The sequence below is a fragment of the Crocodylus porosus genome, unplaced genomic scaffold (genome assembly GCF_001723895.1).
Source record: "Crocodylus porosus isolate Cpor-Errol unplaced genomic scaffold, CroPor_comp1, whole genome shotgun sequence".
Classification (NCBI taxonomy): Eukaryota; Metazoa; Chordata; order Crocodylia; family Crocodylidae; genus Crocodylus; species Crocodylus porosus.
The window spans coordinates 203,557,822-203,572,054 of NW_017728906.1; the positions used below are offsets into that span (position 1 = coordinate 203,557,822).

A 14,233-nucleotide genomic window follows, 5' to 3' on the forward strand; every position below is an offset into this window, starting at 1 on the left:
GCAAATTCCGCTTGGGCTTTAATGTCTGATTTTTATTCATAGAATCATAGACCATGAGGGTAGAAGCATCTAGTCCAACCTGTTGCTCCTGGCAGGATCAGCCCCAACTACATCATCCCAACCAAGTCTTTGTCTAGTCGGGTCTTCAAAACCTTCAGGGATGGAGATGCCACCATCTCTCTGGGTATCCTGTTTCAGTGCTTCACCACTCTCCTCATGAGAGTTGTTTCTAACATCCAACCTAAGCATCCCTTGCTGCAACTGGAGCCCATTGCTCCTTGTTCTGTCAAGGACAGAATTGGTATGATACCATCCACCTAAAAGGAGTTTCAGGTCTCAGTGAGAGGTGTTTGCATAAAACAAGCATGTCTAGAGGGTAAAACACTCTTCCTTGTGTTTCCTGAAGCATGTATCGCTGTCCCGTTGTGATAGGACTTGATATTTGTCACTGGTGATGTGCTGGAAAAGTGCATTCTAACTGAAGGAGCAGAACAGGGTCAGAGTATATTACTCGAGCCATAAAATCAAGGAAAAATTGTCATATGTGCTTGAAAAGCTTGGCATTGTAGCTTGCTTGCAGGGGAAGGGTGCTACTGCATAGCATTTTTCTTGTTTGCTGGGTGGATCAGAAGGCAGGACCTTTTATAGGCCTATCGTTCTAATAACTAGCATGCTCTTTTTCCTTCCTTTTATTCCGATATGACTCTTAACTACCATTTTGATCTGCAATGCTAGAAACCACTCCTTATACCATGTGAAAGCCACATGCAGTCCCAGCTTTCCAATGTCGTAGGGCATTAGTGTTTAATTCCAGTCATTGATGACAAATTGGCTCCTGTGATCTTGTTGAAATGACGTGTGAAAGAAGCCAACCCATTTCAGAAGATTAAAACAGAATAACCTGAAAAGGTGAGGTTGAGAATACCATGTTCAACGAGCCTAAGTGCTTTCCAGGATCTGAAAACGTTGCTCACTGTGTTTTAATCGCTCTTGGCTGCGTCTACACAAGACCCTGACTGCGCAGTTGTTGCTGCGTACACAAGTACTGAATGACTGTGCAGTCACCAGTGTTGTGCAGTAGCGTCTCCAAATGGTTTCTTGATGATGCTGACTGCGCATCGCATCACACTGTACGCCACACAACGCTACTGCGCAGTAATAATGAGCTACTGCACAGTCAGCATCTCACGTAGACGCAGCCTTGTGAAGCTCTTTGCGCAGCGTCAGCCCACACAGCACCTAAACAATGGTAATTAGTCTGGTGTAGCTCTTCATCATCGGCGCTGGTGTCATTATACAAATGATAGGAACGGTGGAAATATTCAAGGACAAAGACTAGTGCCTTTAAGGTCTAAGTAAAAGTCTTGTTAAGGCAAGGGAAGTTAAATAATAGCTGCTTGACTCCTTGACCCGTACAAGCTGTTATTGTGGAGCTGTTCACGCTCAGAAGGCCTGAAAATTGCATGCTGCCTTTATGTTTTGAGTCTGCCGAAAGCATGAGTGAGCTCGGATTGGCTGTCGGAAAGGGAGAAGTTTCATTTTTCTTGGCAGGAAGTGAGAAGTGTTTTGGTCACTAGGGGATTGATCTGCATTTGCCCAGTATCATGGGTTTTGTAGGAACAAAGTCGTTGATATTTCTTCTGGAAAGAATCCATTTTTGGTTGTTTTTCAGAGCTGTAGGCCTGATGTGAAAAAGCAGCCTCTGGGAACAAGGTTAAGACTTCTTTCTGCAGCAAAAAGCCTTTCTGCTTTAGTCTCTGTGTTGAAGACTTCAGGATTTTAATCACATTAGAAATAACACTTGGTGGGAGCGTTTTAATGAGTAACCTTGTCTTGCTAAATTGCGTTTATCCACTGTGGGAATAAAGCAGTTTCTTTAAATGATGTTTGAGATCGTTCAAATCTGTTTCCTTTAAATACACCTTAAGTATAGTGGGTTTCAGTACACAACGTTCTTGCGGTTATCTGGTGGGCATTCGAGAGCAGGAGATGTGCTAGACACCCCAAATTGCTGTTGACCAGCTCAGAGTTTGGGGGGGGGAGGGAGCCCAGAACTTCCTCCTGAAATAAAGTATTTTCAGTTAGCTGAGTCAGTATGAATATGTGGTTAGCATGTTGCTGAAATGCAGAGGGACAAAGCACTGTGGCCGATAGGAACCATAGCAAAGCATATTGTGTGTGTGGCTGAACATCTGAAGAAATTGATATTTAGCAAACTGCTTGCAGGGACAGTTACCATCTGCATGGCTCTTAGGCCCCTAATGTGGATTGAAGCCTTTACACACTGCCATAATACAGTTAAAAGGATTTTTTTTCTCTCTCTTTTTTTTTTCTTTTCTGCTGCACCCTCTCCTGTTCTCGCATCCTTGAAATCCTCTCTCTGCTCATGGAGGGTCAAAAATGAGCAGAGAGAGGATTCCCACATTAATGAAGGGAGTGAGCAACCAGGTGATTGATGCCTAGGGGGATGGAAAAGTAAGCAGGGCACAAGAAATAAATGCAATCATTTGTTTGCAAATATCTAGTTGGTCTAATACAACATACCACCTTGTTCACGAGTTTTGATTGCAGGGCATAAGCAGGTCTTCCACCATCTTGAAGGATGGAAGCATCATAAATGGTGCATGCTGTAGCCCGGCAGATGTGCTGGACATGTTAGTTTCCTGACTTTTCTGTCCCAATATGGAATCCTGCAGCAACATGAAAAAACCCGGTAGCATTAAAATTAATGCGAAGTATGAGCTTTTCTGTTCACTGTGACAAGCCAGTACAGATAGGAACTCACTGTAGTAATGAAGATGGTGATGAGAATGAAATATGCTGAGTTTGAAGACTTCAGTTTGAAAGTAATGGCCAAACTTGAAGGTAATAAGATGTATTATGGGAGAACCTATATGGAGGTATCTAAGCGGAGAAGTCGCATCCAACGGAAATGTCAATTTTACAGCCTTTAAATACCCAAATGAAGCAAAGGTTTCAGTTCAAGAAGGGAGCAGGCTGGAGATGGAGTGATCAGTGGCCTTGAAAGTCCGTGTAACTTCTGAATAGCGAACTTTCCTTAAATGTCTGATGGGGACTTAGCACCTGTCTCTTCTTCAAAGGAAGAGTCCTTACTCTATGACATGTATTGTAGCTGAAAGCTGTGTTGAAAGAATGATTTATTTCAATTGGAAGTGAGAAGTAGTATGTCTCCTGTTCAGCAGATTGTGCTATGAAAGCCTGAGTTAAATGAACTCTTTATTTAACACATGGAGTTTGTTTTTTATGAATTGCTTAATGGCATATTTGAAGGGTGGGTTGAAAACAATGTTCTCATCCTCCGGATTGCACTCAAAAGATTTACCAGCAGTAACTTTCCATTCATGCTTTCTGGCCATCTAAGTCATAGTATTATTTCTACCTGCCGACTAGGTTCTTGTGAGTATTTGCAAAGGAGTACACTTTAGGAATAAAAAGAAATGCAAAACTCTAAAACTCTTGGTTCAGAGATGATGCCTATTATTATTTTATTAAGAACAATCATTATATTTTATTAATTATAAGTATATTAATTAATATTAATTAGGAATAAAAATGTGCTTATACTGTGAATAACCCTGAAACATTATTTGAACAGATATTTATGCATGGTTTATCCAACTCCAGCAAAGTTAGAGCATCTTATTTCTACTGTTGTGGCATTTGTATGCACTTTAATGCACCTAACTGCATGGTTTCTCCTTTTTTTCTGTAGGGGATATACAAATATCTCGAGAGGTGTTTTTCAGACTTCAAGCAGAGAGGCTTTGTTGTTGGATACGATACACGAGGTCAGGTGACCAGCAACTGCAGCAGTAAGAAGTATGAGTATTGATTTACATTTGAAAGACTAGCAATTCAGTTGTGGTTGAGATGTTTCTTTTAATTTTTTTCCAGACAAATGAGGATATAGCTATAGATCAGGAATTGAGCATGCTGCTTGTGTTGATTTCAGTATTGCCGATGATTGCCCATCACAAACCAGGGGCCCCTTATGCAAGTTGCTACTTTGTGTGAGAGGATTGAAGTGTGAATGCAAATTCAGAATACCACGCCCATCGCTTGAGTAATGAAAATCTGTTGCGATTGTGGCTGGATAGGATATTAGTACAGGCAGTACTCGACTTGCAGTGTTTCGAGTTAGAACGCTGATGCCCTGTTTCAACTTTACAACGCCACTTTTGACTTACAACACTTGATCCAATGCGACGCCATGCCAGCGAACAAGGTCGCTGCGTCACCCATCTCCCTGGAGAACATCTGTCCAAACTTCCTTGGACACTTTCTTTAAGAAAGCAGACAAGGCTCCAGAAAAACCTGTAGCCAAGACTCCTGGGAAGACTCCTGCCAAGAACCCTTCAAAAAGTCCAACCAAGAGCCCTTCAAAAAGTCCAGCAAAGTCACCTCAAATAAGTCCTTCCAAATCAATATGATTGCTATTTACAATATAAATACATCAGTGTAGCTATTCTACTCATCTATAATTGATCCAATACAAAACTCTGGGGTATTTTTGGTGAAAATAGGGTACCAGGCCTGGGTTCAGGAACCGATCTCCCATTTATAATACTATTTTTTATGAGAAAATTGGTTCTGAGTTGCAACATTTCGACTTAAGACGCGGTTTTCAGGAACCAATTGTGTTGCAAGTCCAAGGGCTGCCTGTATAAAAATTATCATGTGATTTTGACCTTGCTACCATTCTTACTTAAATTGCCACTGAAGGAAGCAAATCCTCTGTTAGCACACAACAGCTAAATATTTTAGTACCTTTTGCACAGTACATTTATCCACCTGATACATGAACAGAGTAAACTTATATTACAGAATCTTGAAGCCATATACCCTGTTTGTTTGCTGAATAGTCCAATTCTGTGAATTTCCCATTAAGTTTTAATTACCAGGCTGCATATATTTCTTTGGCTATAAATATTTAGTCTGAAGCTGTAGCTTCCATTTCAGTTTAATTTAAGGGATTTTTGGATTAAAGGTCTCCTCTTACCCAAAGCGAAAGATTATTTTGACTGATCTCTGTACTGGCTGTAAAGCAAATAACATGATGCGAGTATCCAGCCCTTGCAGCTGTTTTGAGACGGATTGGAAGAAGACTGCACACTGTCTTGTTAAAGTATTATTGATCTGCTTTATGAGAATCCTCCAAAACGGCTGAACAAGACTCTGTAAACCTCCAGGTTTACTCTGTTCAATGCCTACATGTGTTTTTTATCTTCTGAAAATCTTTTCTTGTAGGAATTTAGCATTTTTAGAAGGGAAAATGTACCCAGGAGCTCAACTCCACGTTTTTGCTATTAGCAATAGTTCATAGTTAATCAGGTGATTTGACCTTTTGTCTTTGTACTATTGAACTAAAATCAGTCAGTCTTCAAGGAGGCACTTCAGTATAACACAATAGGGAAATTGCTCCCTTGGAGCCTATGTTGTAATTATAGGCATGGCGTAATAAGTGAAAGTGGTAAGCAATGCAAGGTAATAGAATAAAAGTGAAATGGAGGTGATACTACTATCAAATGGGGCTTAGGTTTTTTAGGTGGATTTCTTCAAAGCGTTGCTATTTGCTTTATGTTCCACAGATTGAATCAAAGCTAAACATGGTGGATAGTTCTGTTTTAATGAATTTCGTGTTTTATACATTGTAACAGGTATTAATGAATAAAGAAGAATTAGAGACTTCCATCCCTGGAAAACAGTTCTGTCTATAGCAAGATGATCTAAATTAAACCTACATTTATATTACAGCAATTTCCTTAATCATAAGTCTCCTGTTTTGGAGAGAAGCAGGAAAAGAATATGTCTTTGAAGTTCGGCTTTTGAAAAGTATTGTGGGGAATAGGGTTAACTGAGGTGTTTTTTTTGTGTGTGTTCCTTTTTAATAGACTTGCAAAACTCACTGCAGCAGTCCTGCTTGCTAAAGATGTTCCAGTGTACTTGTTTTCAACTTATGTCCCTACACCTTTTGTGGTAAGTTTTGTTCAATCATACAGCTGGTGTTTTTCCAACATTTAGACCTTCCACATTTAAATAAAAGTATTTATTCTTATCAGAAAGCTGGAATTTAAATGGCACAATAGAGGACATTTGGAAAGCTTCGTTTCTTAGGAAGTCTTTAAAAATCATAGGGCTCAATCCTTCTCTCTCTGTATCTAGTATTTAAAAACCAAAGGAGATTTCTTAATTTATGTAGATACTCCAGAGGAAAAATATGTTGCCAAAAGCAAAATTTTGTCTGTAGTAAGTATGAAGTGACCTGTATTCCATCTGTGTTTCTGCCTTGCAAATAATTACAAATATAGGTAGTCCTGGTCAGTTCGGTAGGAATATACGTGTGAAAGCAGTTGAAGGATTAGACGTTCTAGATGGTGATTTTTTTTTTTTCTCCCCCAGCTATATAACTTTTAAATTGATTTCTAACTGTAGTTGTTAGTAGGTGTTTCTGTACAGTCTTTCATGGATACAGTGTGGATATAGATTCCTTGATAGCTACTCCAATATTTTTAAGTCCTCTCATATATGCACAATTTAAGTGGAGGCTTTTCTTTTTTGTAAGCTGTTGAAAAGCTGTATGCCTGGGAATACTTTTAAAAAAATCTTTTTTATCTATTCTGGAAATAAGGTAACATCCAGCGGAATAATAATATTCAGAACGTTTTCACTTCAAAATCATTGCCATTAACAGAACACAAAAAGGGTTCTGGGTGTTCTGATGTGGCATCTTGGAATTCAGTTGGTGAAATTTTCAGAACGCACATTAATTCACTCTCTAACTAGATGAAATATTACCATCTTGACACCTTAATTGTACTTATGTCGGCACCATAGTAGCTGAGTAAATTTAAATTGCTGTTTTCTTTCAGCCCTATGCTGTTCAGCAGCTCAGAGCTGTTGCTGGTGTAATGATTACAGCATCCCATAACCGTAAAGAGGATAATGGATACAAGGTAAGCTTTGGGCACTTATTTGGTAACTTTTGTCAGATAAGCCAGGTCCTTGGTAAATATTTATCACCCAGATGCTCAGAATTTGGCCCTTTTATAAAAACTAAAATATTTACAGATATACTCCAGAAGCAGCCATTTGTATATCTGCTAGAAAGGAGGAGAAAGTAACATTAAAAAAAACTTTCTGTCCTGCTGGCTTTTGAATTGTACCTACAATTTAGTCTTTTTAAGAATAAAAACAAAGAAGTTATGAAGTCCACTGGGTGTCTGGAGTACAGTCCATTTACTGATACCATTCATTAAGAGACTAGTCAATAACTGAAGTGATTCTGAGACCCCAATTTAAAGAACATGTGTTTCCCAAGCTGGTAGCCTAAGGCTGAATTTAGGGAGATGCTTCTGCTTTTTATAGAGAGCTTTTGGTTTCCAGATCCATACTTATGAGTGCATAAAAAGGGTACTAGTTTAAAGCCAAACCTGCAGCTGGAGTTGTATTGAACCAAACTGTGCTCTGCTTAAAATCAGAGGGCTTCATTTATCATTTTTTGCTAACTTGAAGCCCTGTAACCTGCCACGATATCAAGTATTGTTATTAAGCTCCCTTGTAGGTCTAGGAGTCTGATTCTTGCTTAAGGTGCAAGAGGTCCCGGGTTCAAATCCAGGCTAAGCTCACTTTTTGTTTGAGAGTAGGTTCAGGCTGGATATTAGAAGGCACTACTTCACTGTCAGGGCAGCCAGGATCTGGAACCAACTTCTAAGAGAAGTGGTGCTGGCTCAATCCTTGGGGGTCTTTAAGAGGAGGCTTGATAATTACCTAGCTGGGGTCTTATGAGCCCAGTATTCTGTCCTGCCGAGGGCAGGGGGTTGGACTTGAAGATCTACTTAGGTTCCTTCCAACCCTACATCTATGAATCTACATTTTATTAATTTCATTTTTTGTAATTCTTTATATAGGCACTTGTCCAGCGTGGGAGTTGGAACCAAACTAGACATTTAAAAATAAGCTTTCTAAAAAGAACATCTCTGATGTTTGAGAGGTGGTACTTTTTCATTGTAGAACTGTTTAAAAGTGGTGTGAACTTTGCATGTGAAATGAATTTTTTTCTAGGGCTGTCAAGTAATCTGTGTTAATATACGTGATTAATGTGTTAAATGGTTCTTGCGTTTAATTTTTTTAACTCATTAATTGCACACATGGTTTTGGAGCCTGCACTGGGGCTCTGCTCTGCTGCCGTCATTGCTGCCTCCAGGTCTCCCAGCAGGGCAGCAGTGACAGTGCAGAAGACTGCAAGGCAGCCTGTGCATGGACTCCAAGCTTCTGTAGCAGGAGGTGTGGGGGGGCACACAGACACACGAGCAGCCACAGTATGCATACAGCCAGGAATGCATTCAGGTGGCATGTAGAGCAGTGCCCTGCCAGTAAGTCTGTGGAGGGGAAGGGGAGAGGGAAGGAGTGGGGGGTGCAGATTGAGGCCCCCATGGTGAAGAAGGGAGGGGGCTGGGGCAGGGGCTGGGGTGAATGGGGCACCGCAGTGGGTCATGGAACTGAGCCGCAGGCAGCTTGTCTTGGCGGGGCATGGCTCCCCATCACTGCGTGCACCCCTGGGGGAGGCATGGAGGGATCTGTGCACTGCTGCCTTTGTCCCCCTGTGCTGCACCCTCCCTATACCTCTGGACGAATTGCCTGCGGCTCTGCACATCCTGCCTCGGCTCCGGGGTCCCATTCACCCCTGCCCTTGCCCCACACCCTCCCTCGCCATGTGAACCTCCTATCTGTTCCACCCCTGCCCCTTCCCTCCCCACCCCTGCTTCATCCCTTCCCCCGCCCTGCTGCTGCCCCTCACTCCTGATCCACAGTACCTCACATCCTGCCAGGGCATGTGGGGGTCCTCCCTCCCCAGGCTCCAGACCCCCCTTTGGGGACACCCTCTCCCTGGGCTCCAAACCCTGTGCACAAACCCACAGCCTCTTACACATTCACAGATCTTCTTCCCACACCCACTCCCCAACCATACAAAGTATCTGCATTATTTTGCATAATTTTGTTTTTCTGCACATAATTTTGAGTTTTAAGCTGTGCAATCAAAATCAGGATTAATTGCAGCTAATTTTTTAATTGCGCAACTTATGGCCAGCAAATATTAAAATCTTCTTCACAGCCGTAATTGTCCCCAGTGCTGCATTTGAATTACTGGAAGTACAGCTTTTTTTGCATCTTTTTTGGGAGATGTAGCTGTTTCAGGACACATGCTTTGTGTCTTTCTACTTTAGGTATAGACAGTTGTGTGAGTGTCAAATATCAATCTATGCTGTTGCACATATACATGCATTGCTATAGCAACAATGCCATTTAAGAGTAGTAAAACTGTTGCAATGTTAACTTTTCCGATTTTAAAGGTGGGGTTCAAGTTTGCAGCAGTTTAGCCAACTTGTACTACAGGAACATGCAGACAGGGTTTGCATTGTAACAGCTGATGTTTGCACCTTAGCAGCAACTCTTACTACTCTTAAAGCAGTTAAAAGGTACATTTGTCCATGGTCTTAGAGTACGTTCAGGATTTGACTTTAGATGAAAATGATTCTCCCATTAGAAATAATTGCAAACAGTGAGTTATAGCTTGACCTGTTGCTTGTCTAGTTTGCTCTCATTCACTTCGGAAATCAAAAAGTGTGTGTGAGATATATATATATATATTTTTTTTTTTAAAGGAAACCACATTTTTATATTGGCTGGCCAGTTTACGGGTGGATTTTAAATTTGGTATTTTCCAATATGTGTGCCATAAAATTTCAGTTAGAGATGGTGGAGCTCAGCAACTCTGAAATTGGGGTGCCACCTCATTGTGAAAATACATGCCTAAGGTTATTTAACTGAACAATTTATCCACAATCATCCTAAAAGGATTCTTGAACTGCAACAGTCTGGTTTTGCTATGAGTTCTCTGTTGTAGAGTCCTGTAGTCATGTGGATTTATAACTTAATTCATTTAAGATGCTGTTCTAAGTGTCAAAAATGTTTGTATTATTTTTCCTTTATACTAGGTGTATTGGGAAAATGGAGCTCAGATCACAGCTCCTCATGATAAGGAAATTCTGAAATGTATAGAAGAATGTGTTGAGCCATGGAACGGTTCTTGGAATGAGAATCTAGTAGACACCAGCCCTCTTAGACGAGATCCTCTGGAGAAGATTTGTGACAGTTACATGGAAGATCTGAAGAAAATCTGTTTTCATAGGTAGGACATGAGAGGAGAGAGCTGTTAACCCTGTGTTAGAATGTGGGGTTTAACAAGTCAAAGCAGAACAGGATCTGGCCGGGGTGAAATGTATGCCAAACTAAAATAAATATAAGGACAAGCAACCTTATTTGAAAATGCAGAATGGATTAAACTGAGAATGCTCAACCCCTGGTGTGTGAGCCACATCTGGCCTCTGTTGCCATGTAATCTGGTCCGTGGGGACCAGCCCCTGTGTGCTAGACTGGGTATGCAGGGCAGCATAGGGCTCAATCTGAATGCACAGGGCCCGGCAGGGGTCATATGGGTGCCTAAAGCCTGATCCCTTCTCTGGCAAGGTTCGATCCAGCCCATGAATCAGCCCTACACCTCTCATCTGACCTGTAGGGCCAAGAGGTTGAGCACCACTGAATTAGACTACTAGGGGTCACAGATTCACAGAAGTTTAGGGCTGGAAGGGACCTCACAAGATCATTGGGTCCAGCCCCCAGTTCTGGGCAGGAAAGACTGCTGGGGTCAGATAATCCCAGCAAGGTGTGCATTCAGTCTCCTTTTGCAGTTCTCCAGGGTAGGTGCCTGCACCAGCCCCTCTCTCTCTTACCTTTTACTTCTAATAATTCTATGAGATTTTTGTGCCTGATTTGTGGCTTTATCTTTACCTTGTATCAGACGATTTAAGCCTTACTTCTGCTTTCGCCATTCATAGCAGCCATAACTGACTTTTGCTAGGAGCATGGCTTCCTGGCTGTGGTTTAGATGCATTGCTAGTGGCAAGAAAGCTTTTGGCACATTTTCCTTCTGTTTTTCTTCCTGTTCCACTGTCCTGCCTGCCAGTCATCTCTTCTCTCTCACCTTTCTCTTGCTTTGTTAGAAATGCATCCCGTTGGATGGTCGAATCCAAACCTTATCGTGCCACGCACCTCAGATACAATCTCCTGTAATTGCACACTGTACTGTCAGGTTTGCTCACTGTCATGCACCCATGGCACTAACCCATGTGGGAGATGAACCTTGATAATCAAGTGAATACATTACGATTAAGACTTTCAAGCACGTGGAGCTTCAGAAAAGATGCAGAACCAGGGGTGGGTGGAGGAGCAGTTAAGATGGGAGTTTGTGTGGAGCACAACAAAGAAGCTTGGAGGAGCTGAGTGAAGGAACGTAGGCGGGGTAGAGGTGAGCTAAAGCCTTCCAAGGTGGAGAGGAGGGGAAAGCTTGGTTTGCAGAAGGATATGTCCCATTCTTGGGGACTTTAAGCTAGCTGAGCAGTAAAGCCAAGACAGTGGTTTTCAGAGGAAGGAAATCTTTTAGCCAGCAATTTTTAATGAATACCCAAAGCCATTTTTGTTCCAGACCTACCTTAGATACCGACAGAAAATGAAGCTATTAGTTGGACATTAGCTGCATTGGCATGGCTTTTGTGATGTTTCAGCACTTTTGTGACATGATCTCTGCAGTAGTAACTGAATGTTAGCTTTCCTTTTCAGGGAGCTGAATGCAAAGACCAGCTTGAAGTTTGTGCACACATCTTTTCATGGAGTTGGACATGACTACGTACAATTGGCTTTTAAAGCATTTGGTTTTAAGCCTCCCATTCCAGTACCTGAACAGAAGGATCCAGATCCAGACTTTTCTACTGTCAAATGTCCAAATCCTGAAGAAGGAGAATCTGTGCTGGTATCTGTCATGAATTCTGTCGTTTTCCACCCTTCCCTGGGCTTTCATTTTTCTTGATGCAGTAGAGTAATAGTTATGCCTGGGTAACTGAATTTAGCTGAGCTCATAGATCAGAGGGACTGAAATATAATTTGGCCATCAGTATGTAATACCTAACTCGTCTTTTTCAGGAGTTGTCTCTGAAGCTTGCAGAGAATGAGAATGCCAGGGTGGTAGTGGCCACGGATCCAGATGCAGACAGATTGGCAGTGGCAGAGCTACAAGAGAAGTAAGAAAACGACCTTTCCTTTGGAAGGAGGGTGGGGGAGGAGAGGTTTTCTGCTACATTCGTAAGGGATAATTGTTTTGCTGCTTTAGTTCTTTATGCCTATCAGCATGACACTTGCTATTTGGAAACTTTTACCCAGAAAAATCGTCATCCACGGCCATAGTTGTAACTGATCTTGCTTAAAATGCGTCATTTAGTTAAATACTTTCAGGAAAGATTTGGTCAAATACCCCCATTCTAGTGACATTTTACTGAAATGCTCAACCGTTTTGAGAAGCTGTTGTAAACCTAGCACCTTCTTTAATGACCTTATTTTACTCGCTTTTCTAATTTTTGCCAGCTCTTCTGAGCCATTGCAGCTATGAGAGAGTGAGCTAGAAGCCCTTATGAATTCAGAAGAATTGTTAATTGGGTAGCTATCGCTAGGCCAAATCCTGACAACGGATACTATTGCAATTCCATTGAAGATAGATGTCAGATGATCGATAACTGATACTGGTGCGGGCTGCAGATTATTAGTGGGAAATCAACCAGAAAGAACACCGGTTGTTTGAAGGGATTGGCAACACAGTAACAACAGTCTCCTTGAAAACAGGCCACATTTGTCCAGGAAGCCTGTCAGGCAAGACAACGATGGAGCCCTTCTAATGTTATGTTTCATAGAGCTGCTTTTTCCAAGTCGAACACCATGTTAGATCGCCCATTTTTCTTGTGATTGCAGAATACTCGTGGTCTGTGATTCTCGTCTGAAAGGACTGTTTGATTCTGTTTCCCCGCTGTTTGCAGTGGTCGCTGGAAGGTGTTCACTGGCAATGAGCTGGCAGCTCTGTTTGGATGGTGGATGTTCTTCTGTTGGAGAGAGAACAATTCCAAGGACGCGGACGTGAAGAACGTTTACATGTTAGCAACCACCGTGTCCTCAAAAATTCTCAAGGCAATTGCACTTAAGGAAGGCTTTCACTTTGAAGTAAGTGATTTGTGAGTGGCTTGTGGTCTTCTGCTCTACACTGACATATAGCTATTGCTATAAAACTGAAATCTGGAACTGGCCTATCTCTGCCTCCAAAAAGTTGACAGGCAACTCGGTTTTCATTACTGTTGTTTGATTATTTTATCTGATATATTGGCTTAAGGCTGCTGCTTTTTACCTATTAGATTCTGTTGGCCTGTCTAACAGACTAGCGTCTGCATTGCCTACCTGTCCGTCTAGGTGAGAGTGCATACTGTAATAATGTCAGGCTGTGGAGAGGTGAGGGAGGTGTCTCAAAGCACCGGGCTAACTTTTTGGCTCATTATCATAAGAGTGATCTAGTATTTCAAGTTTTTACCTTGTGCAAGAGAATGAGACAAAGTCTGGCATTTCCGGAGTGGTTGTTACAAAAGCTTGAATTTAGCCAGATTTGTGACAAGAAAATTTGTAAGCATTCAAATCAATTTTAAAATCACTCTTTATACTATGACGTTTTCTAACTAGATCTTTATTTTGAAGTTTCATAACTTCATTGGGAAAAGCTAGAGTGTGAACATTTTATACTTTTTCATGAAGAGTGTAATAAAAAGAGAAGCTGAGCTGTTTCAGAGGAGACACTTATTCTTATCCTGCTTAAGTCACATTTCCAGAATTACAGGGCTATTGGCATGCGATACAAGGACACACGCAACATGTACTCCTTACTGTTCAGCTTGTGGAAAAGATGCTTAGGAGGGGACATGATAGCAGTCTTCAGGTATCTGAAGGTTGCCATAAGGAAGAGGGGGAAAACCCCTTTTCTCTCTCACTGTAGAGAATAGGGCATGGACCAGTGGCTTGAAGCTTCAGCAAAGTAGGCTTAGCCTGGATATCAGGAACAACTTCTTTACTGTTAGAGCGGTGGGGCAATGGACACTTGGGGAAGTTGTGGACTCTCCGTCATTGGAGGTGTTTAAGAAGAGGTTGGACAGGCATTGTTCAGGGATGATCTCAGTGTAGCTATCTGTGCCTATGTTCTGTTATGAGTATTGCCCATGTTTCTCGGCTTTGTAGGTTGCCAGGAGGAAATTTTTTCTTCTTGTGCTACTACATGTATCAGGGTTTTTTT

The 14,233-nt window shown here is 41.7% G+C and overlaps 1 protein-coding gene across 1 annotated transcript in view; it reads left to right on the forward strand.

Annotated features, from left to right (window-relative positions):
• Positions 1-14,233, forward strand: part of PGM2L1 (phosphoglucomutase 2 like 1) — a 55,114-nt gene that overhangs the window by 24,324 nt on the left and 16,557 nt on the right. Inside the window, exons 3-9 of the mRNA XM_019530561.1 lie at positions 3,734-3,840; positions 5,913-5,997; positions 6,891-6,974; positions 10,017-10,210; positions 11,698-11,887; positions 12,058-12,155; positions 12,942-13,122. Coding sequence (XP_019386106.1) covers positions 3,734-3,840; positions 5,913-5,997; positions 6,891-6,974; positions 10,017-10,210; positions 11,698-11,887; positions 12,058-12,155; positions 12,942-13,122 — 939 coding nt within the window. The remainder of the gene's footprint in view (positions 1-3,733; positions 3,841-5,912; positions 5,998-6,890; positions 6,975-10,016; positions 10,211-11,697; positions 11,888-12,057; positions 12,156-12,941; positions 13,123-14,233) is intronic.